The sequence below is a fragment of the Pungitius pungitius genome, chromosome 13 (genome assembly GCF_949316345.1).
Source record: "Pungitius pungitius chromosome 13, fPunPun2.1, whole genome shotgun sequence".
NCBI classification, from domain to species: domain Eukaryota; kingdom Metazoa; phylum Chordata; class Actinopteri; order Perciformes; family Gasterosteidae; genus Pungitius; species Pungitius pungitius.
The window spans coordinates 12,523,531-12,546,758 of NC_084912.1; the positions used below are offsets into that span (position 1 = coordinate 12,523,531).

The window sequence follows — 23,228 nt, forward strand, 5'->3', positions numbered from 1 at the left end:
ATGGCATGTTAACTAAACCCGTGTAAAATGGGCCTTCTCAGTTTACACCTTGCACCCACACAAATATATAGAGTGCAAAATCCATCTCCCCTTGAGGTGAAACCATACTAGACCAAGAACAAACGTGAAAAGCTTAGGCTTGTATCCTGCAGAGCGATGGAAACAGTCACCAGCATCATCTTTACTCAAAACTCATATCAGATTAAAAATATATTCCTCCAAGCATATTTTCCACTCATTTTCAATCTGCAATTAGTTTGAGAAATGTGGTTGTGTTCAACACGGTCTCCCATTAAAAATACAGGTCTCTCTCTCTCGCCCTCTCTCTCAATTCTAGCAATTCTTCCATTTTGCTTGTCCAGGGCCAAGATGTTTGGTGGGAAAAGTTCCCTGTTCATCTCTCTCAAAACATAAATAAATCACATTGCTATGAGCTAATCATGAAGTCTCATGCAGCCTGGATAGAACAAAAAAAAAAGTGGGGTGGGGGGGGGGGGGGGGGGTGGCACTTGTACACTGGCCATTGCAACACAGATTCAAAGGGAGCTGCCTGGATTTATGTGGGCAGAAGACATGGTGTGAGCCTCTCTGACATGTTCACTGGGTGCTACACACACACACATGTGGTACACACAGCATACACAGATAAGTACAATAACCCATGGGAACAACTCGGATACAAACACTTGCACTGAAGGGCCTTGGAATGCTACAAGCTGTTGATGGCTCATTGGAAGTGCCAACAGCTGAGGCGGTTACGCCGTTCTTACTGCTGTCTGTCGGCGGAAGCCCCTGTGATTTCATGCTGGCACCAGCTCAAACACATGCAAGACCCATAAGTCCCCCTCCAATACCATCCCACACATAGCACCACCTTCCATCCGCCTATTCTCGGCCCGGGCACCAGTGCCACTCTGCCTGACACCTTTCTTTGAGTGCAGCAACAACATGAATGAGCATGTGTCTCCGTCGAGGATACCCACCTGAATTCTGCCCTTGAATAATATAATACTGCACAGACGCACATGATGCAAATAGGTTCCTCTGCAGAAACGGATACAGGCCGAAAACCAGCTTCCACTCCCTACTTTGGACGCCGTGAGAGTCCAGTGAGGATTAGCATGTCAGTGTTTGACCTGCTTGCCGAATAGACGACCCCAATACTTAATACCTACCTTGAGGTTTGCTGGGATTCCCTCCATAAGCCTTTTAGTCTGTCCTTCCCTTTTTATGACTCCTGCCTGCCTGCTTACTTCTCACAGTCACAGTCTCCACCTTTACTGCTCTGCCGCCTCCCTCACATGGGACAAGGAAAAGACCAAGAATGTGATTACACTCACTTAAGACCTTTTAATAGGACTACATCCCATGAACTGCGTGGGCCTGTTTGAGGCACCATACCTTTTCATGTTTTGAGTGGGGAAAATTCTCCAGTACGGCATGGGAGTCATGTTCCACTGGTTACTTTCTTTTCTGGCACAGCCAGTGGGGGGGCTTAATCATTTTTACATGCATATTTCCCCGCTGAAATACTGATAGTCCCCTTGTTCACCAAGTGGAGAGAACGTGTGGGTGTGTGGAGCCCCGGCCTGTGATCTCAATCATTAGAGATGTCTGTCTCTCCTCAGTCTGTCATGGGGAATATGAGAACGGCTTTTCAGTAACCGTACACGGTCAGCCTGTTCACACCTAACCCAGGGGTAGGATATCTCTCTCCAACAATTTGAACGTGTATCGGGACAACACACAGCCCAGTTTGCCCGTTTACGATGACTACAAGTGCTTCGAGAAAATGATTGCGGGTAAATAACGTGAACAAGTGTGTGTCCATGCGAAAAACAATGCTGTGTGTTAGTGGCTGAGAGGAGCAAAGTGGAGGGGAGTAGCGTGAGAGGCTAAGCTGCAGCCACAGGAGAGAACTTTATGGAACCATCTGCCCTGTAATCCCACTGTCGCAGGCAGGTCTGCCCTGCTGAGTGAGCCCAATTGAACTGCCCTTAACTGCTACCTGTGACAAACCTGTCGGCCTTGCAGAACGCTGCCGGGGGTGGGGGGGGGGTTCTCTGAAGTTAGTCCTTCAAAAGGCATGTGCGTGGGTGGCTGGGGGAATCCACATGCATTGTATGGATAGGGGTGAACTGAATTGGCCTATTCAAGTTGGAGCATTATTTATTGCCCTTTCCCTCTGTGCGATTGGTTGTGTGTCAAGGCAACTGCTGTTGGTGTCAACCAGTTAACTAAAAGTGCGGAAAAAAACACAGGTGTGTCAACCATCACATCGGTTAACAAACATTAGCCATTTACATGGACTTATATTTTGTGCCAAGTTAAACAGTGCAACACAATATAACAATTCCTATCAGCGCTTGCCTCCGAGACACACCCTGGGCGTAGAGACGCACCGTGTCCCAACTAGTTGTGTTGTCTTTCCTCCCACACTCTCCTTAAAATGGTAGCCAATAAATACTTTTTGGCGTGTTTTTTAACTCCATTCTCATGGTTCTCAGCGAGCCACATCCATTCACACAGGCGGAGGTCCAAGTGAATTAATGAGTTTTGAGTTCACAGCCACAACTTAAGATATTTAAGAGTGGGTGACACACCTTAAGGCATGGAGAGGGAAGACCAAGAGGATTACATTCCAGAGGAATGAGCAACATGCAAGATCAAAACAAATATAACAATTAAACGAATGCTAAATGTAAACACATAGAGAAGCAATGTCTCTTATAGTAAAACAATACATTATAACATAGGAAACACTATTTAAGACTGCTTGGCTGCAGGGTATTGCAATGAAGCACACAAGACGGTGTGTCACCTTTCACGAAAAAGGCTGCAGCAGGCGCCAGCTCCTTCTTCTGTTTGTGCTGCCTTCCATTGTGGAAGGACTCGGTGTACTGCTTCACCCTCTGGTCCACGGCATCGCGAACCAGGACTGCAACCTCCTGAAGGCAGTGTGCAGATGTTTCAGTACAGCAAATCGTTGTTGTTTTTGGACTTTACCAGTAAAGATATACGAGCAGCGCGGGCAGACAACGGGACAGTTGAAGTCCAGAGTTAGAGGTCAGTAAGGCAACTCGACTACTGGCCCGTTGGAGCGATTAAGAAGCGTTTTGCAACAAGGCAAACCCCGTGACGGACAGGCCGTGGGCTCAGAGTCATTTCGGATTCCACGCTGCTGCTTACTTTGGATAAGGCCCCGAGCGGAACAAAAGCCATATATATCCACTCACACACTTTTTCACACACACACCCTCCCCACTGTGTCTGTACCTGAATGTGGTCCGCAGGAAACCAGCCGGCGTCCTCCTGGCCGCCCAGGGGCAGAACGTGGAGATCCACCAGCACGGCAAAGTTCCCACACTGTAACACAAAGAGGAGGGAGAGCCACAGGTTGCTGAGGGGCATTGAGCTCACAGACAACAAAGGAAATCAGAGTGTGGGTGATTGACAGCGAGACAAACCACAATGACCCCCCCACCCCCCCTCAAACATCACCCCAGGCCTCTCACAGCAGTCCCCTCCCTCCCGTTTCTCTGTCCAGCTATCTCTTTACCAATCTCCATACAAAAAGGTATGGTCCTCTGTCTCCTCATATTTCCCCCCACTCTCAGCGGAGAGAAAAAAAAAAAGCATGTTTTTTTTCTATAAACTTTAGCAATATAGTCACTGCCAATGTTCCATGGGATTATGCTCTTTGTATCAGAGTGCTGGTAAAACTCTTTAGATCTACCCTAAAAGCACTCTGCGACTTCTGCACTACAACTTTTGAGTGCTGTACAAAGCGGAGTCGAGGGCTGAAGAGTGGATTCCTGTAGCGCTACGTCATTGTGTCAATGACAATCAGCTACAAGGGACAGGGAGGACAGGGAGGCCAGAAATGCCACGGCTGGTTAAGTTGCCGTTACATCTTTCTCGTGCTGGCCTGATTATAGTTTACACACAAGTGCAAAAGCTGCCTGCTGCAGAGGGCAAATGGATGTGGGTCTCGTGTGAACTTCGCCTCTCCCTGGACAAGGAAGTAATGGATGAGCTGAGACCACCCACAAGATGACACAGAGGAGCAACAAAAACCCGCCGTGATAATGCTGCAAGAAGCAGGGCTCTGAGTGGGGTAGCAAAAACAAAGTCATATGAAAGAAGAAGAAAAAAAAAAAACAGGCTAACTGCGTAAAACTGGAATAGACTGTAAAAATAGAAGAGGTCATGCATCCAGTAACAGGGAATACTTGTGCACACTGAAGGCTTTGTTTTGGACATGGCTCGTCCCCCGGGTCAAAGCTCTGCAGACAGAGTGACTAAAGTCTACGATCCAGACTTGAGGGATGTTCCTGCGGCCCGTTCTCACGATGACGCGACAGAAAGAATCACCGGGGTGTGTAGTGAAAGGCCTCCACTAGTCTAGCAACAAGCCCATACTTACATATATAAGCCACAGACTCTCTCCAGTTGTCTCCTCCTCTTGTTCAAAAAGACTTTTATTCATTGTTATAAAAACTTGGGCTGGGAACTAATACTCAAGTGACGTCAACAGGCCTAAAGCTGGCTCTGAGCAGATCAACCACACAAATGGTTTTATTTTATTTATTTTTTTCCCCATGAGAGCATTTTCCCTTCTCATTCTGTTTTTGCAATAATAATTGAAGGGAAGGTGCCTCTTCATTCTTCTACTTGCGGGCCAACTAGAGGAGAGGGCGCCCCCACATGACCGATCAGTGAATGTTTGGTAGGTTTCAGTCATAGTTGGCACACTGCTCTTCTGCAGGACAAGTCAAGTCCTAAATGTGTGCCATCATGTTCTCAAGTAAGTGCCTCCATTACATTTACGCAGACTAATGGGAAAGTAGAAAATGCATTTCCTGCTGCGTAGGAAAATGCGTAGGAATGCTAAAAGCTGAAATAAATTTCAGAAAGTTGCTTAAAATACAGAAATGAGAAAAGCTCAAATTAACTTGAAAGAATTGCAAAAAAAGTATAATTAGCCCCTATTATTAATGTCTGAAAGGAGCGGAACATTTTAATATTTGAATGGTTTTAATAGTTGAAAGTCTTGAAAGGAGTTGAAACGTAGAAAAGTTGAAACGGAGTGCTTTGAAAGCATTCCAACAATGAAGGTTATTCTATGTCTCTTATAGTCAATGAATTAAGTTGTGGTCTTCTGCTTTAACGATCCCTGACTTGAATGGTATTCTAGGAGAAAACAAACTACAGAAGTCCAAACAACAGTGTGATTAAGCCTCAGCGGAAATACTTTCTGTACAAACTTATCAAATGATCATAGACATTACTTGTTCAACAAACATGCCTTCAAAAAGATTACAATATGCCATGGACCCGAACAGAGCCCCCCTTTACGTGCAAGCATGTATAAAATGTATGCATGTGGCCTTTCAGAGGCAGGCCGTCCCTGCAGATCACCAGTCTCTCCACCCTTTGCCCTTTGTCTCACAGCGGTCCACGGATGACTGGTGGCCTCAGCTGACTGCCTCCGACAATTACCAGTGTGTGGGAAAGCCTGGCCACAGAGCGCCAGAGCTTGTCAATCAAAACACAGGCACCGACGGATGGATGAGCCCCACAGTGGTTTCTCGAGGTTGTACTTCAGTGTTTCCCTTACCATTGTAACCCCCCCCCCCCCCCCCCCGCTGATATAGTATTTTTGTCGTTTTTCCACACACGGCAGTTCCACACTATGTTGCGAATATGCCCACAGCGGCGGGGCAAAGAGCACCAGATTGACGACTACTGCCCCGTCGGACTGGTTGACTTTGGCCAAATAATTACAGCCACCCCCCCCAAAATTGTAGACTGAGGGGAAACGCTGGAGCTGATACTCACCGGAGGGGTTTTGGTATCCAGGCCTTTGTTCTCGGATGTTTGAGACGTTACAATAGCTTTACAGAAGAGTTTAGCAATGCTGCTAGTGCACTTGAGTTATCAGATGCTATCACTTAAACAAATAATGTGGACAAATGTGTCGGAGAAATGTAGAAGGACCCCCATGGATATGTTGCATGCATAGTTTATGTTGTTGTTGCATCGGACTGCTGTCCGACGAGAAGTGGTTCTAATATTCTATCCCTTGGGACTGCACTTGTGTAAAACCCTGATAAAGACCACAAGACCGGCCTTTTCCAGTACATGGCTCAAAAGTACACGAGCTAAGAGCGATACACAAGGTTTCAGAGCTTCTGATGGAGCCCATCTGTTGGGCTGAAAGTCAGACATTTAGCAACCCTTAGACTTCCTCTTATCACATTAGAGCAGCAGACGACACTCCACCGTGAACTGCACATGGCTCGGCCTCTTACACAACAACAGCATGCGATTCCCTGGGCTTTAATAAGGGGATTCTGTCAGCAAAGCTGATGCGGTTATACTTATAAGAAGAAATGGTGAGATCAGGTGGAGCGCCAAATGTGCCCGTCCTAAACGTTGATTCAAGGCTGCGCTGCTTAGGTGCAGCCATCAGAGCTTCTAGCAAGGAAGTCTGTGCTGATTGGGGCAGATAGGACACAAAAGTAGAAGAATCAAATGTTACACAAAGGCTCCGACGACAATCACATCACATGGTACTAATTTGTCAACTCCCATCACAAAGAGTGACCAGGGGGATCTCTGGTCTGAACTCTGCCATGAACTATGACCTCAGCTACTCTTTGGTGAGATCTCTGCAAGCAGCCCAACCCTCTGGATGCCAGTAAAACAGAACACAAGAACCTTCCCTTCCTTGGGCCACGCAATTTGAAAAGCACCTCAGCAATCCAGTAGGCTCCATGAAAGAGTGAAAACAAAAGAAATGCCAGATTAACAGCTTCCGTCTCTCAGCAAATACCCACACATGCCTTTCACTAGAACACAATCTGTCCACTATCAGCAGGACCCTGACGGATTGCATTACCTCCGCATATTAATTTAGCAAATTCATGAACTCTCCTACTTTGTGTTATTTGCTTTCACGCATTTCCGGCAATACTCTGTGCAACAGTGGTAAAGAAAGGTTTGAGAAAGGGCTGCATTCAAGAGGAAGTTACTTCGTTCATACACACTAAAGTGGGCCAGCACTGCTTTGTTCTCTGTCTTGCACAGGTCTTTGAGAGTTATGAACAGAGGCTGAAGGCTGAATGAGAGGCGGCAAGGAGCGCTACTTAATACCAAATCCTTTATTGTGCCATCTTTTGTACGCTGTCACACAGGGAATGAAAGGGACTGAGTCTTCCTGCAGGCTCAGCTCAACTTTGCAACCCTAATTCTCCCCACTGCCAATCTGATAAGCATGACCTGTTGGAAAAAGAGGGTTAACAAAGACAAAAACACGAGAAAGAGACCGAAGCTGTCCACAGTCCAAAGCACAACACGAGAGAATACCTACATTTTCAGTCTATAAATACACAAGTCCTGACTCAAACCCACTAACAACTCCTGCCTCTTTCTGGTCTATGTCACCCTCAGTTGCCAAAACACTCCAGCTTCCCTTATCTCTCTCCCAGACCTTGCTCTCCATCCTCCCCGCCTGGGCTGTACAAAGCTGGCATGGGGCCCAAACTCTTTGAGCAGCCTCACCCACCTCCACACCTTGCTGCCCTTTGCCACTGCTATCGCGCCGTATAAGAACCAGACCTTCTCGGACTGCACTTAGCTCAGAGGCTAACACTAACCAGCCGCAGATGTTTACATTGGGAACCAAGGGGCAGCAGATGCGGTCTCACTCAATAAAACTTGCGTCTCTCCTACTCTTTCTCTGTCTTTTTTCCAACTTTCTCTCTCTTTCTGCGAGTCTACAAAGAACCCTGGGGAACTTTTTAGATCTGTGGGTGTGACAATATTGCTCTCTGGTTTTATTTTGGCCAATTTTGGATAATGTTCTGTGAGTCACCTTGATTTCCCCTAAAGACAATTCTCTTTTGAATTCTTCTAACAGCAAGACACTTAGCGGTGAACCTTGACCATTATTGAAGGCAATGCAAGTTTTCTAGTTTGTAGAAGTGTTTTGTGTGCAAAGCTCCCGTCATTCATATGGGAGTTAGCACACCTGAGTTACTTTACTTGATGGTAAAAAAGAGACACAACCCAGGAGTGGAATTTCAGAAGCAAGAACCGACAGGAATATCTCCAGGTAACACTATGCAAACAAAACACAGGCACAAGAAATTGTTAGATAGAAAGAAAGAAAAAACTCAGGGTTTGGCCACATTAGGACACGGAAATTATGTACACAAAGTAGGGCAGTGCTGAAATGAAAGAAGAGATTTTTCTTTAAATTATTTTCCAAAAGTTGGAAAGTGCCTAAATGTTTCTGATCAGACAGCAGTGATTGTGTAGAAAAGAAAGACGTGTGGTCCGATGTGAGCTCATCTGCAAAGCGACAACAGCACTGAGCAGCACATAAACCCCTGACATTAAACTGCTCTGTGATACCTCAATCTTTTTATTCTAAAAAAAACCCTTTTGGTTTCCCTCTCGAGATGGTTAGAAAGTCAGCAGTGCATATTGCTAATAGAAGGCAGATTGCAGGGCTCTGCAGCGGTAATGTCCTGGCAGACAGGCAACCGCTTCAGCGGATCAGTGTCGGCCTGCAGGCCCTTTTTCGGGAGGTCTGAGAAAGTGGCAGGTCCCTATATTGTCTTAAGCCTATATAAGACCGAGCATACCAGCACCTCCTGTAGTTTCACAGACAAAAGGAGGGAGCTACTTTTGAAATATTTTAGGAGAAAGAAAAAAACACTGGTGTACGTCCTGCATGTTATCGTAAATCAACTTAATACATAATAGAAAACAATCTTTTCTCTGTTGTAAGCTGTCAAACTGAGTTTGCCTTTGTGAAAACAATGTCTCCATGCAGATGTTTGTTCTTTAATATGGATTAAATTACTAAACAACACGGACGTAGTTCGTGGTAGGTGTACAGGCTGGAGCCTTCAATGCTGTTGTTTGGACTAATCCCTTCTAACAAACCACTTGTTCGTGGTTAGTTGGTTGAGCATTGTAGAGCCCGGGAGCATTTTCTCAGGGCAGAATAACCCAACAGTATCATTATGAATCCAGTGGGAAGGAGAAAGAAAACACTGGTGTACGTCCTGCATGTTATCGTAAATCAACTTAATACATAATAGAAAACAATCTTTTCTCTGTTGTAAGCTGTCAAACTGAGTTTGCCTTTGTGAAAACAATGTCTCCATGCAGATGTTTGTTCTTTAATATGGATTAAATTACTAAACAACACGGACGTAGTTCGTGGTAGGTGTACAGGCTGGAGCCTTCAATGCTGTTGTTTGGACTAATCCCTTCTAACAAACCACTTGTTCGTGGTTAGTTGGTTGAGCATTGTAGAGCCCGGGAGCATTTTCTCAGGGCAGAATAACCCAACAGTATCATTATGAATCCAGTGGGAAGGAGTCCCCCCCCCCCCCCTCTAGGTTTTACTCTCCCACTACCAGCTGAGGGGGGTGGTGGAGGAGCCTGTATGCAGGCATGTATTAGAAACAAATAAAAGGGAGTGAATGCAATATCTGCTCAACTAGGCACACATGGCATTACAGAGGATGTGAGAGATCAGCACAAATGTCTGCAGCCCTCATGCAAAACTCTCAGTAAATGAAACATCAACAAAAGAGAGACCAGCAGCTTACCCTGCACTTAACAAAAACATCTGATGTGCATTATTCCTGACAGAGCATCAGACTGAGGATGAACAGCTTGGCTTTTTAATAGAATGAGTTTCCCCTGCTATGTATGGCTATGTCCATTAACTAAAGACTCTCATGGAGGCAGTCAGTTGAGAAAGGTGAGCAGAAACTCTGAATAACTGTTCTAAAGGGTGAGTAGTAATTTGCACCATGTATCTGCACTTCCCTCTAGTGGCCAAAGTATAAGCTACTAAAAAAAGCAGCATATTATTAGAACAGTTTCTGTGTTGCATGTTTTCAACAACAGCTTGTTGAACATAGACATATTTATGTAATTAGTGTATGCTGTGGTTGGTAGTAACAATAATGATATTTTTTGTTTATGATAAATGCCTGGAATACCAACTTAAAACATGAAATCAAAAAAAGATGAATACAATTCTTAAGTAGGCTTAGTAGTTTAGTTGCATCTTTTGAGCATTTAATAAGTGAAGCTTTGTGATCAATGAAAGGTATCCACCCTTTGCTTGCTACAGGATACCTAATAATATGACTAACAGATCACAGGTGCATCGATGTTGGTTAAAGTTTACGGAGGCCCTGAGCAAAAGTGATTCAAATATCTTAAGTTATTACAATTTGCCCATAACACTTCGAGAATACAGTAAATGTAAATATGGGCAAAAACAGTAATAATAATAAATGCATGTCTATATACATATATTAAATTTCAGATGAAATTGTAGATTCACAAAACGTATGTAAGGCCGAGGTTGTATAGCTGTTGTGCATAAATAGTGAACATTTGAATACAATCAAATACTGTTTAAATAGAACTAAAATAAAAATTGTATAAAAGTTACAATATTTCAACACTGCAATAAAAGAATCTTACCTTAATGGCAAATTTGAGAGGAGCCATTCAATTGAACCCAGCAGTCAGCTAGCTATACCTGAAACAAGTGTATAGTCATAGATTACATTTCAAAAAGTAGCCATAACACAACATGAAATTCAGATATATTTAGTTTATCGTTGACGCTTGGTCCACAATCAACCGACCTTAACGTGCTACCCTTCTAAGAGATGTATTGGTAGATTTAATTTATAATTAGTTACACAGCATTATATTCCTTAGACATTTATTAGGGTAAATCAGAATACTGTAAGTGTAGCCTTAACGCTAAGCTAAACTGCTCGTTGAACAGTTAACGTTAGCTAACATCGATAATCAGTTGAGCGGATCTTAACAGCTGTGCTCACAAGACGAATGATTAATGTTACCAAAAAAACAAAATGATAGCCTCAACGTCAAGCCATCATTATCAAACCACACGTGAATGACACTACAACAAACAAATGTGTGATATACAACGTTGTGCAACGACATGACAGATTTCATACACATACCGCCAGCAGTTTTGAATTAAATGACCGTTGAGGCGGCAAGAGATGACGTCACTTTAGTTTGTAATTAAATTAGTGCAAAACCAGTATGAGTCGCAGTTTTTTGAATTGGCAAAAAACGGGAAACTGTAACCAACCGACTGTGGAGTTACTGCGTTTTAAAAAGATTATCTGTGGTTACAGCAGACATTTGTAAGATTTGCAAGAGAGTGCGACTGTATATCGAATAGGACCCCGCTACAGCATAACGCTGTTTGCGCTACCATGGAAACAAGTGCCGCAGTAAAAGAGCCTGTTTTGCTCTCGAAATATTATCTTATCGAATTGTACCTACATGTGTTCTGTAACTTTTATTAGCAATGATGATTTAAAAAGGCACATTATTAATCAAAGTTTTAATTCAAAATCTACATGTTTATTTCCAAATTTGCTTATATTTTTGTCAGGCAATACAAAAGTCGCTCTATCCGAATCGAAGTTCACGGCAAGCAGAGGTGATTACTGTAGAGGATGATAGATGTAATTTCCTATGAAAAATCTGCCACTTAGTTACTGAACTGATTGATTAACGTTATGACAAGTGATCTTTTGTTGAGGACTGTCTTGTTAAACTGCTTTGAAACGTTTCTGCTTCAGTGATGTCTCGACTCGTCAAGAAGTCTCCATCGCTTTGTACGGATCTACCATTGGACAACTCTGATATCTGTACCAAGCTTTATTTGCTGAGGCAGCTTCTGAAATCGTGTTTTGGTCCAACAGGTAGACTTAAACAAGTTCATAACAATATTGGAGGACACGTTTTAACCACCTCCAGCTCCTCCGTTCTGCTTCCAGCCATTACCTCCTCGCATTCGTTTATCAATCTGATAAAAACTTCGATTCTGAACCACGTTTCTCGCTTCAGCGACTGCGGTTTGTTTGCGGCCATTCTTTGTTTATCTCTTATTGAGCAAGCAAAACAGTCTGGTCTCAGTTGCAATGTGGCTATCAGACTGAACAATTATTTGCTGGGATTGTGCACCGGTTACCTACAACAAGACGATTGTGGGTGCAAGGTTAAGCTCGACTTCTGCAGCAGTCATAACTTGATCACATTGGCCTGCAGTATTATCTCCAGCAAACCAGCATGTGTGCTCACTGAGTCCGAGGCACTTCACATCAGCAAATTGGCTGTACAAGCTTTTTTGCTGACAGTTCCCTGTCACTGCCCAGGTGAAGTCAGCCTTGGCAAAACAGTGACCATCTCTTTTGAAGGCCATCCTGTGCTAAACTCTGCAGTGTTTCCAGGTCTACTGGTGGAAGCGCCTGATGTTTCAGGCATCGACGAGTCAGAAAACCTACGTTTAAATCCATTGCGCATGGTGTTGTTCAGCGCATCTCTTGCTGGAGACCTTTCTGAACTGGGAGATGGGACATTTGACGTGCACACAGGTGTAGACACAGACTTGCAGATACTGGATCAGCTCCTGGAGCTCGTCAAACAGGTGGTTGAAGATGAAGTGAAGCTCTTTGTGTGCCAGAAGGTCATCCACCCAGTTGTGCAGCAACACCTAAAGAGTCATGGTATCATAGTGATAGAAAGACTGGGAATCCCTCTCATGGAGACACTTACTCAGCTGACAGGTAGGCCTGTGAAAGTCCATTGTTTTGGATTCATATTAAATAGACATGCTTTAATAAACTACAAGGATTAAACATTTTTGTTGACATCAAAAAGTTTTCAAAGACGCAACGTTATCTGTTCATTTTCACTGTGTGTTTGAGGTCTCCCTAATTTACTGCCCACTTTGAACACTAGGAGCTCAACCTGTGGCCACATTGCACACCACAATCCCAGCCAAGGCCTACGGAGAGGTGAGGGATCTCCGGATCATTCACTTTGGATCCAGGACAATGCTGCATTTACACCCTCCGCCGGAATCGTCGATCTGCACGATGATCATTTGCCACAGGAACGAGACTATGTTAAGTGAGCTGAAGGTAAGATACAGAGACGAATGCTGGGGAATATTACTGTTGACTTTTAGAGAGAGAAAGAGAGAAGCGCACAAGAAGCTGATAAGTTGGTGATATAACGCCTCATAAAGCTCCATTGGGATAGTTCATTTTTCACTAAAAAAGATAAGTGAGAAATGTAATCATTTTGCAGCACCTTTGTTAAAAAGCATCCACTGAGTTTTTTTAAAGGTATTAAAAAAACATAATCAGTGCTTTTGCATCCAGACATCTCCTTGGAATGCAAGTGACTGTGAGGCAAGTGTGACGGATGCACTGATGTTTTCATTTGTGAGGCTGTTAAAGGTGGTGTTCCAGAAGACTGAGCATGTGTTGAGGCTCACCCTGAGAGAACCATCGGCCTTACTTGGAGGTGGGTGTACAGAGACCCACTTAGCTGCCTACGTCAGGCACAAGGTGAGATCCAGCATCAATGGGTTTCAGCAATATTTCTGCTGTTGTTTGCACATTCAAAACATAATCCACATATTGGTGCTCTCTGAGAAATTGAGAATTAAATTGACATTGTTTGATGAAATAGAAGACTGAGGGTAAAGTTGCTGTAGTCATAATATCTAAATAAAAGGATCTAGTTGCCCTATAGTATAATCACTGCTTATATGGTAGTATCCCCTTCAGACTGACTCACGAGGACACAACCTGGTGTGTGACTCTGGTCCAGATTAGCTTTAGGGAAGCAGATGTTTCCTGCTGAGAGCACTCTGCAGCTGAAGAAATAATCATCATTGCAGGTAGAAATCTAAGATCAAAAAACATTAAATAATTGCTAAACAGATCAATAGTTTTTAAAAAGTTTGAACACACTTTTTAGTTTTCAATTTTGAGAGTATTATTGCCACCGTGAATCCAGAGGTCAGGCCTGCAGAGATCCTTGAAGACACTGCAGCCACTTCCACACTCTGCCTGCTCCGTCACCTCCCTCCACACATCTTCATAGCCGTCTTATTGATTGCTCTCAGTTTCAAGCGGTTTTGCATCATTCAAAGAGACGGTTACATAGTCGGCAACATACATGATTTCAACATGTTGTCATTATGGTATTCTTATTTTTTTTAAATCTCAGAGCATGCAAGAAGTCCCAGAGACCTTAGCGGCCCTCGGCTGCTCACAGACGGAGCTCCTTCTGGGCGTGGGCGGTTTCTGTCGCTCTCTGGAGTCTGTCGCCGCAGCGCTGGAGCACGACGGAGGGAATTCTCTTATGGATGTGACTCACGCTCACCACTGGATTCACCCTGCAGATGTCACGAAAGAACACGTGGATGAGAGCTTGGGCTTCTGTGGCTGTGGACTGATGGAAGGTTGCCCAGATCAGAGGCGGACTTACCTAAACACCAATTATGCACCATTCTCACCTGCACCTCTGTCTAGAGATACAACTGTGCAGCCACGTGTCCTTGACTCCTTCACGGCTAAATTGAATGCCTTGCAGGTTGCTGTGGAAACGGCTAATCTTGCACTGGATGTGCGATATCTAATTCAAGATATGAACTAGTAAGATAGGGGTTTTTCATCCAGGATGGAAGTCATGGTTGTAATTGTTAAAATGAGGAATGCATGCTGTTTGTTGTTGTAATATTCCCTTTAGACACTAGGTGTTCACCTTACCTTGTGTAAGAAGCAGATTGAATCTGTCAGTGCTAGGGGGAAACCGCTGTCTTATTAATGTCTTGGGATTTACCTCTTTGTTAATGTATTTATGTTAGAGAAAGTATACAAATCTGGCAAAAGAAAAGCCAGTCTGGCCGGGACCGTCCTCCCCGGAGGAGGGAGTCCCATGTGGCAGGTCTATGTCTTCTTGTGATAGACGAGTGAGTTTCCCACAGCTGACATAGCAGTGCATCTCGCAGTGTTGCAGTTACATTTCCCTTTTAATACTAATCTTAGTTGTTTGTATGTTTTTAAATAGACAGCCTTGTGTGTTAAAATCTGATATGCAAGTGCTCCCCTTCACAGCGTTCACAAGCTTTTCTTGATGTGATGTTTTCCACCTTGGAATGAAGGCTTAAAATTTAAAGTGTCAATTTTTTAAAGTTATGATTGGAACAAACAGCATTGCATTTAATCTGTTTTGAAGTCATTGCTGAAATCATCCCTTTTTTTATTCAGACACGCAAAAACGTCCAATCTCAAATGGCTGGTCTAGCTCTGATTATATTAACATATTCTTTTACTCTTAAAGGAAATCTGGGGTGATTATGGAGGAGCTAATGACTATAAATGCACCTTTTCCTGTTCTACACATTAACAATGATTGAAACTTCAGTGTTTAAGTAGCAGTTCGATGAACGTGACCCTAATCATTCCACCTAACAATCTGTCAAAACATGTGACTATAGATCATGACCTGATCCTGCTAGTCTGGAAACACTTGTGAGGCAGCTGCTTTGTTAGCTGTATTGAAGCAGCTTTTTCACTGCATCCAAATTCAGTTACATAGATGCATGGATACATTTTCTTAAAGCATTTTTACCAATTCCTTTTAAGTGGGTCGGATTTTACAGACTTGTGTTTTCTATTGTTTTTTCTCAATTATCAGTTTATATTATGTTCAGTGTTTGTTAAAACTGTTTTGGGAGGTGTTGCTTCAATTTCCTGACCATTTTTATGATGTAGCCTCTTTGACAGATCTTAAGGATAGTGCTCAAAAGTAAGTGGCTAGTAACCCCACCCAACTTAAACAGAGTAGATTAAACCATGAAACTCAAGTCGTTTTCCAGCATTGTAGATAATTGAAGAACAACAGCAGAGCAGACACGCTTTTCAGTACATTTTACTTGTTTTGTAACATGAATCCATGGCCTTATCTCAAGAGCCTTTTGGGATGCTTTGTCAGTGGAACCTGAGATTAAAAAAAAACTCCATTAAGGGAGTTGTTAAGTAGTATATTTGGGGTTTGTGATGTGTAAGTTCCCATTCTCCAAGCGAAAAGAAAAACCATTTCGAAAAGACGAAGAACAATCCATAAACAGTGTTGAGGTTCAGGCTTTTTCTCTCCACAGGAATGAGGTGAGGTGGCGTAAAGAGAACACCACTCCCTGCTGGAGAAAGGAGATAACAGTTTGCGCTATTCTTGACCTACAGATGACTGGGACGGGTCAGACACTCCGGGTGCCGGGGTGAGCTGGACACAAGGAAAGCAGGCGGCTACATGGGAGGGGGGGGGGGGGGGGAACAAAAGCTGAAAGTACACAAATTACAATAAGACTATACGTGAGAATACACTTCACATGTATGTGTGCAACGGTGATGAAAGGCACAATAGCACAGTGTGTCATGCTTTTCTAGTTTCCCTTGAATTAGCTCCAGAGGTCAAGCGGGTCTGAGGATTCATCTTTCAGTCAGACGTTGTAGCTTAATGCTCACTTGTGTTGCAGAGAGGGCCGGACCATTGTCACACTGTGACTGCATCAGTAAAGGTCTGTGAGCTATATTCAAATAACAGACATTACGTGCCGCCTGTCAGGTTGGCATTGAGAGCCCAAAGTGACGCAATGGATCATCAAGTTTTTGCGTTCAGCTTTTGTGCGTAGCTTGTTAACCCTTAGAAATATATTGGATAATTTCAGGCAGCAGGACCACGTAGCATACATATTTTCCGTTTCAAAAGTGATCCTCGTGCTTTACAAGTAAATATTTTTTGAATAAATTCCAAACTACAGCATGGAACAACTATCTCTTTTCTAGCTGGATTCTTACACCTGACAGAAAAGCATTCTGACTTTGTGCTGATCTTAGAACTCATCAATAACTTGTTTGTATCTCGTTGTGTAAATGATAAATCATGATTCTGCCTCAAGAGTTACTGAAGTGAAGTCTTGTGTACTCAGAGGCCACTAAACTGCAAATTCTTTGAATAAGAAAGATTTCTAATTACTTTTGGCATTCTTAAATCAAAATATATAGACACAAAAAGATGTAAAACACCTAGGGAACAGATCTCGTAACGTTTCCAACAACTTAAGCAGATCAAGTAAGCTTTTAACATTTTGGTCAAACTGAAACAAAAGCTTTGCCGGTTGTACAGAACTGAATGAGTAACAAAAGACATTTCGTACAAGTCTTAACAAAATAACGTTCACTCAAATCTCCCCACAGTTCCAACTAAAGAGATTCAAGGGGACAGTGTAAACAGAGACTAGAGGTGACAGTGTTGGAGTCATTTACACAATTTCCAGCTTTGATTACATTTCTCCAACTGGATTCTGGCCCCCTGGAAAACATATCTCTCGTGCTACAATAATATAACTGGAATCTGAAAGAAATGTATTGGGCAGATGACGTTGATGCTTTAGAGCTGAAAACAGGTGACAACACCGCTTTTTGTTTGAATCTACAAACTACTTGAGTAAATACGATCACGTCTAGTAAAACTACTGAAAAAAGGAGAAATAAAAGGAATAAAATATGAACTAAAGATTATATTTGATAAACTAATAACATTTTTGGTTTTATACAGTAGGAGTTAGTAAACCTTTTTGGGTGCAGCCCTTTGTTAACGAATAGCACATGTTGAGCAATGATAAACTACCTATGCCACTTCTTCAGAGTTTAAGTCGCATGTAGCACGAAGCAGTTACTCAGTTACTCAAAATACTCAATTCCATTTTTTTTTTCTGGCATAATTTTAAAAAGCTCCTTAAGATCCGCAATTTTATTTTCACTCCTTTTCTGAGGCAAATTACATGAGCACAGATCGCCAAGATCCCAACTCAATATTACAACTCAAATCCATTGCTTTTTCAGGAAAACCAAATGGAACTTAACCAAAGTACCATCTCCCACGCTCTTCCCATCTTCTTCAATCTTTTGCACCTCCATTATCTCAAAACTGCACTTGAAGCTAAATATTTCAACCATACATTTCTGGGACACCACACTTAAAACCGAGAGGAGGGATGGAAAAAGGTGGAGGAGAGCTGAGGGAGGGACAGCAAAGGAAAACTACATTGGCTTTGTTTCTAGGTCCTTCTTGCAAATAGTGGGTGTAACTGAGGGGTGGGGCAACAGGAGGGTGGAGGGGGGGGGGTCTGGGTCAGATAGATGAAGATAGATAGTAGGGGCCAGGCGGCGGCGCTGTAGTGGCCCCGGCGGAAGTTGACCTCAATGAGCGATGAGGGCTCCGGCAGCGTAACTCACGGAGCTGTCCTGCCAGTTCCTGCACTCACTGGATTGGGCGTAGTTCAGGAAAGAAAAGTTCATTTCTAAACCAGACTTCCTCAGCTCAGCCACAGCCTGCAAAACAGTAGGATGAAGGAGGATGGAAGGTCTCAGTCTCAACAGTCCCAACAAACACATTTCTGATCTTGTCTTCCTGGCATGTTGACTCTTCACTAAACTCCTCCCTCATTTAAAGCACATCAACTCTAACTGTACGTGGCGTGTCAACCTCCAGACGCTACTTAAAAAAGGGCCGTACTCTATTCAAAGGTGCTTTGATTTAGCCTTTACTAAGCAAAAAACACAGGAGTATAATGGATGGATAAAACTGTTAATGTTATTATGAACTAAATGTGCAAATGCAGAAAACTCAATATAGAGGCAGACCATCAGTAACTAAGGACGGGAGAGCTTAGCTGACTCATCATATCTACATGAAGTTAAACACTGTGGTACTTACGTTAAGAAGCACTCCAATCGGGTGACGCCCACAGATAGTGTTGCGGTACTTCTTCAAGTAGTTGGTGAAAGACATGGGATCCAGCTGTTCAATGATGCCCATCCCCTTTACAAGCAGAGAAAAGGTCATGTTTTGATGTCATTTTGTCAGGTTACGTTTCTCATTATATCTATGATTAGTTTGATTATTTGAGTACGTTACACCCCCCACCCCCTCAAGTGGTCATTTCTGTCTGCTGTGTTAAAGATAACAAGCTTCAGTATTAAAAAGAAAAATCCCAGATGTGCATGTCGCTGATGATCTTTCCATATTTCACATTATGACCTCACAACCGAATCAAATATATGTCAGTGATTACCATTTTATCAAGATGCTCGATAGACCTGTAGATCTCCCCTTGAGATTCATCGTAGTACGTGTAGCGGAACCGTTGACCTTCAAAAGAGAATTACAAACAAAAAGATCACAAACTACTGTTGATGGCAGAAGACTCTGGAAAAAAAAGTGTGTCATTTTCAGTTCTTATCTTTGTCGATACTTACCCCAGTGGCAGAAGTCGGATGAGATAATGAAAAGGTTGGAGGGGTCTGCCAGGTACTTGCTGAGCAGCTTCCCATATTCCTGTTCCTTGGACTCACTCAGGGCCCCAACAAGCACCGGGACGATGCTAAACTCGTCTTTGTGGCTGCAACATTGAATATTGAACAAACAACTTGAGTACAAAACTGCACCTCCATTTCAAAATGATGTTAAATGGCCATGGGGGGCGGAGGGGAGGTGGGGGAAATAAGATCTGCATTAAGACGGTTGGATTTCCATACAGCACCTATCATTGAAAACAAAAGGCAGACTGCCGGCCTACTACATGATGAAGCATTACTCCTGAGCTGCTCCTTTGTACCTTATATATACACAACACCTAACCTTACTAGTGTGTCTTGTCAGTCACAGGCTTCTATTCAATTTCATGATGTCATGCTTTGAGCATTTGTACTCAGTTCCCTTCATATATACCTTTGACCTTTTCCAACCTAACGGAGGGCTGCTATGCACATCCCAAGTGTCCTTTAACCAGTGAAATTCTGGTTAACAATGTGTACAGAAAGTTAATGAGAAGAATGAACAGAACACCATACACATTCCGGCCAATGATGTCACACTATTTCTCTGATCTACAAGTGACTGGGACGTACCAAAATATGCTGCAATTTGATATCAAAGACAGGGAAGAGGAAGAAAAATACTAGCAAGTAAACATGCATGTAAACAATACAGGATTTAAAAAACAGTCTGTTTTGATGAAGTAAATGCATTCAGCACATTTGTTGGAGCAGTGTTGAGAAATACTGAATGTTTTGTTTTATTAGAAGAAAACTCCACAGGGCACCTTTAAGAAAAAGCTTCATCCCGCAAGGCCGTTCCCTCTGTAACTGTCGATTCTTTAGTTCAATGAATGCCACTTCTATATGCATTACCTCTCCATGGCTTTAGCAGTGTAAGGCAAGTGCATTTCAATACTGTGCTCATCTTCATCTGTTTGCAGACTCATCCGCTCAAACAACCCAGTTTTCCAGAGGTCAGCATAAACTGTAAAACAGAGGTGAGTTTCACTTTAATTTGTACATGTTATGATGACAGTGTGTACTGATTAAGTCGTTTTCGGAGCTGCACACTCATTCACTTTGGGGCTGCTTTTTTTGCTGAGAAAGACCTCATTATTGACAAAGCCATTATTAATAGTGAGGGAACTGTCTGGTCCCTGGTGGATGTGTGTAACAGTGTGTGGAACAGTGTATCACCTCCCAAGACCGCTTACGGTCTGTATGTTGGAGCTCTGATCAGGCTAAAATATATCAACCACAACTAAGTAAGGGTAATTCTGGGTTTGTTTTGATTTGAGTGGTTTTACGGTTACTTGAAAAAGGTGCTTGTCTCATTTGGTTTTGGCAGTGTTTAGAAATGCACACTACATTCTACACTAAACGAAGCCTGAACTGCAATCCAAACTGGTTGAGGACTACCTCATATGACCCTTAAAATACTGTCCTAAATAATTAACTCATTAGCAAGCGATAACATCGAAGGATTAAGGGACAAACACACACAAAAAAGTAGAAATCACAATGTCATGAGTGAAAACAGTGAATACCCTTGTGGTCGATTCTCAGGTCATAGAGAGGTGTTCTATAGATCTCTGCAGGTGACAGGGCACAGCGGGAGAGGGGCACATGGTGTGACGGTCCCAGGATGAACACCCTACGACTGAAGGGCAACAGGATTTTATCTCACTGACTCTATTCACAAAAGGCACACCACCAGCACTATTCTACTAGCTAAACGAACATCTGTTCACTCTGTGGGGGGAAAGTTAAGATAAGAAAAAGTATCACAAAGCATTTTCTTACATAAGAAATGAAGATGAAAAGTGAAGGACTTACGTAACCGAGGGATCAACCTGCTTGTAGGCATGTGCTGCACAAGCACCACAGTAGGTATACCCAGCGTGCCTGCAAAGAAAAACATGTCAAATTAGATTGAGTCAGCATGACGGGTACATTTGACATTGTATTAAAGGTGACCTTACGGTGCTATGATGGCTCTTGCAGGTCTGACAGTGGACTCTGCTTTGGACAGCCAGCCTTCTAGTTGTGCGTTCAGCTGGGATCCTGAAAGGGTAGAGTTAAAAGTACTGTTGTGGTAGATAATCATAAGATGTAGCTCACCAACAGATATTAGGTTTAAGAGGAACATTTGTCCTGTTGAAACCCGTTATTGCTTTTACTAATGCAATAAGGTATTCTAAGAATTTCGTTGTTTTATATTGTTTTAATAAATTAGCAGTTAGCTCGTGAAATGAGGGAAAGGGTGCAACAGGAAGCGTTTCTGTTCCTGCCCAGTCCTCTGATTTATGGCAGCAAGTATTCCTGCAGCTAAAGTTAACTTAATCAAACCAGGATAAGAGATCAACCAAACCACCGAAACACTAGCGGCTTATCCTCAAATTGTTTTGGGTTCAGTCTTATTCTTACATGATAGAAGGACACGTAGCCAAGTTCGCTATTGTCAAGTTAAAAGCTTGTATTTATTATCAGGAATGATGGGAAGCAGATATCTGCTGGGTTTAGATGATTTAAAAGATGAGCTGGATAAGCTCGAACTCAACCATAAACCACGATTGGATAATAGAGACGAGGCTGTCAGCAACAGCTAACCTAATGTTAGCTAAATGGTCGACTTTTTATCAGATGGATAAGGCGTTACTACCTTAACGTTAGCATTCATAGCAATACATGAATTCGACAGTTTTGTAATCTTCAACATACTGGCGATTATACGAAATAAAAATAACAAACAGTATAATCAATAAAACGGATTACCCTGACAAAAGTCAACAGCTAACGTTAGCTAACAGTACGTATGCTAACGTGGACGGTGTTCCGTTGACAGTTACCCGAAGCAGAGTACCAGCTCCCGGCATGACTTGCTTCTCTGCACACCACTCGGTTCGACATCTTGGTTCCCAAGCTGCCTATCGTGGTTTGCTTTAATCTCGACAGGCAAAAAAATGTGAAATAGCCCGTGTCAGCTAACCAAGAGGAGAACCAATCCCAGCTAGCTGACTTGTTAAGACAAAGGGAATCTGGACAGGAGAGACAGCTCGGCTAACGCCAGCTGGCTAACACAGCTAGCTGTTGTTGTTGATGCCGGTTGAAGAGTCAGCAGGAGGGAAGCTAACGCGAGCTGGTCCGGCCGTCTGGCGGTATTACCATGCAAATTTGGAAAGGCTTAAAGATTACAAATATTTTGAATGTGGTGATATATTAGTATAGCCAGAAGACAAACAACAGAACGACAGCTGTCACAGCAGGAATCGGAGGATTATTGGTTTGTCTTCGTCCTGTTTTTCTTTGTCTTTTAGTTGACATGCAGCTTGTGGGCACATTACCGCCACCTTCTAATCCGGAGTGTAGCGCAGACAATATACTTGCAATTTATCCCAATTTATCTGAAGAATTCTTATTATTATTTATTATAATACATTGAATTAAGTATACAAATACAAATAATTATCCATTATATCCTGTCGTCTTTCACACACGCTTTCCTTTAATTCATCCAGTAATGTGTCAATATCCTCTTTCACTCCTTGTTTTTAGTGTTTGAGCATTCATTCATTTTCCCTCTTTGATATTCATTTTTAGCTCCTCCGTGTCAACACTCAGTGTCTATCTGGGAAATACTTTTTATTTTATATAATATTGGTTAATATACTTTGCCAAGAAATACACTGTATACATTTTGGACTTTTAATAGTTTTACAAAAAGTGATAGGATAGCGTATACCACTAAAAGTGCAACCTCTTAAAAAAAACATAGGTTTAATAATAATACTTACCATCGTTTGTAAATAATGTTAATAATACTGGTTTTATCACAAGTGTGTCTAATAGATTCTAAATTAAGATGTTGATATTTAGTTTGTAAGATCTGGAGGATCTTGTAGTGGGAGGAGAACCAGGGGCCCGCACAGCATGTTGGGGGTCTGGTCCGTGTACCTT

At 42.7% G+C, this 23,228-nt stretch overlaps 3 protein-coding genes across 5 annotated transcripts in view; 1 reads left to right on the forward strand and 2 right to left on the reverse strand.

Moving 5' to 3' along the window:
* slx4ip (SLX4 interacting protein) overlaps positions 1-11,203 on the reverse strand; it is a 29,957-nt gene extending 18,754 nt beyond the window's left edge. Inside the window, exons 1-4 of the mRNA XM_037465593.2 lie at positions 11,040-11,203; positions 10,525-10,582; positions 3,277-3,366; positions 2,822-2,948 (exon numbers count right to left, since the gene is read on the reverse strand). Of these exons, the coding sequence (XP_037321490.2) occupies positions 2,822-2,948; positions 3,277-3,366; positions 10,525-10,551 (244 nt within the window). The 5' untranslated portion in view covers positions 10,552-10,582; positions 11,040-11,203. The remainder of the gene's footprint in view (positions 1-2,821; positions 2,949-3,276; positions 3,367-10,524; positions 10,583-11,039) is intronic.
* Positions 11,204-11,519: 316 nt separating this feature from the next.
* On the forward strand, positions 11,520-15,670 carry mkks (MKKS centrosomal shuttling protein). 3 transcript variants are annotated; one of them, XM_037465598.2, is made up of 5 exons: positions 11,520-12,248; positions 12,324-12,659; positions 12,835-13,016; positions 13,338-13,448; positions 14,116-15,670. In XM_037465598.2, the coding sequence occupies exons 1-5, from the start codon at positions 11,675-11,677 to the stop codon at positions 14,542-14,544; spliced, it is 1,632 nt and encodes a 543-aa protein (XP_037321495.2). In that variant the 5' UTR covers positions 11,520-11,674; the 3' UTR covers positions 14,545-15,670. The 3 variants fall into 3 exon arrangements, with proteins under 3 accessions (XP_037321495.2, XP_037321493.2, XP_037321496.2); XM_037465596.2 differs by having other exon boundaries at positions 11,520-12,659; XM_037465599.2 differs by having other exon boundaries at positions 11,520-12,659; positions 13,338-13,404; positions 14,116-14,437.
* A 136-nt stretch (positions 15,671-15,806) lies between these two features.
* Positions 15,807-22,638, reverse strand: memo1 (mediator of cell motility 1). Its single transcript, XM_037465600.2, has 9 exons — positions 22,121-22,638; positions 21,254-21,335; positions 21,108-21,176; positions 20,819-20,931; positions 20,145-20,256; positions 19,212-19,354; positions 19,028-19,104; positions 18,670-18,774; positions 15,807-18,284 (listed from the first exon to the last, which is right to left on the reverse strand). The coding sequence occupies exons 1-9, from the start codon at positions 22,179-22,181 to the stop codon at positions 18,153-18,155; spliced, it is 894 nt and encodes a 297-aa protein (XP_037321497.1). The 5' UTR covers positions 22,182-22,638; the 3' UTR covers positions 15,807-18,152.
* Positions 22,639-23,228: the final 590 nt, after the last annotated feature.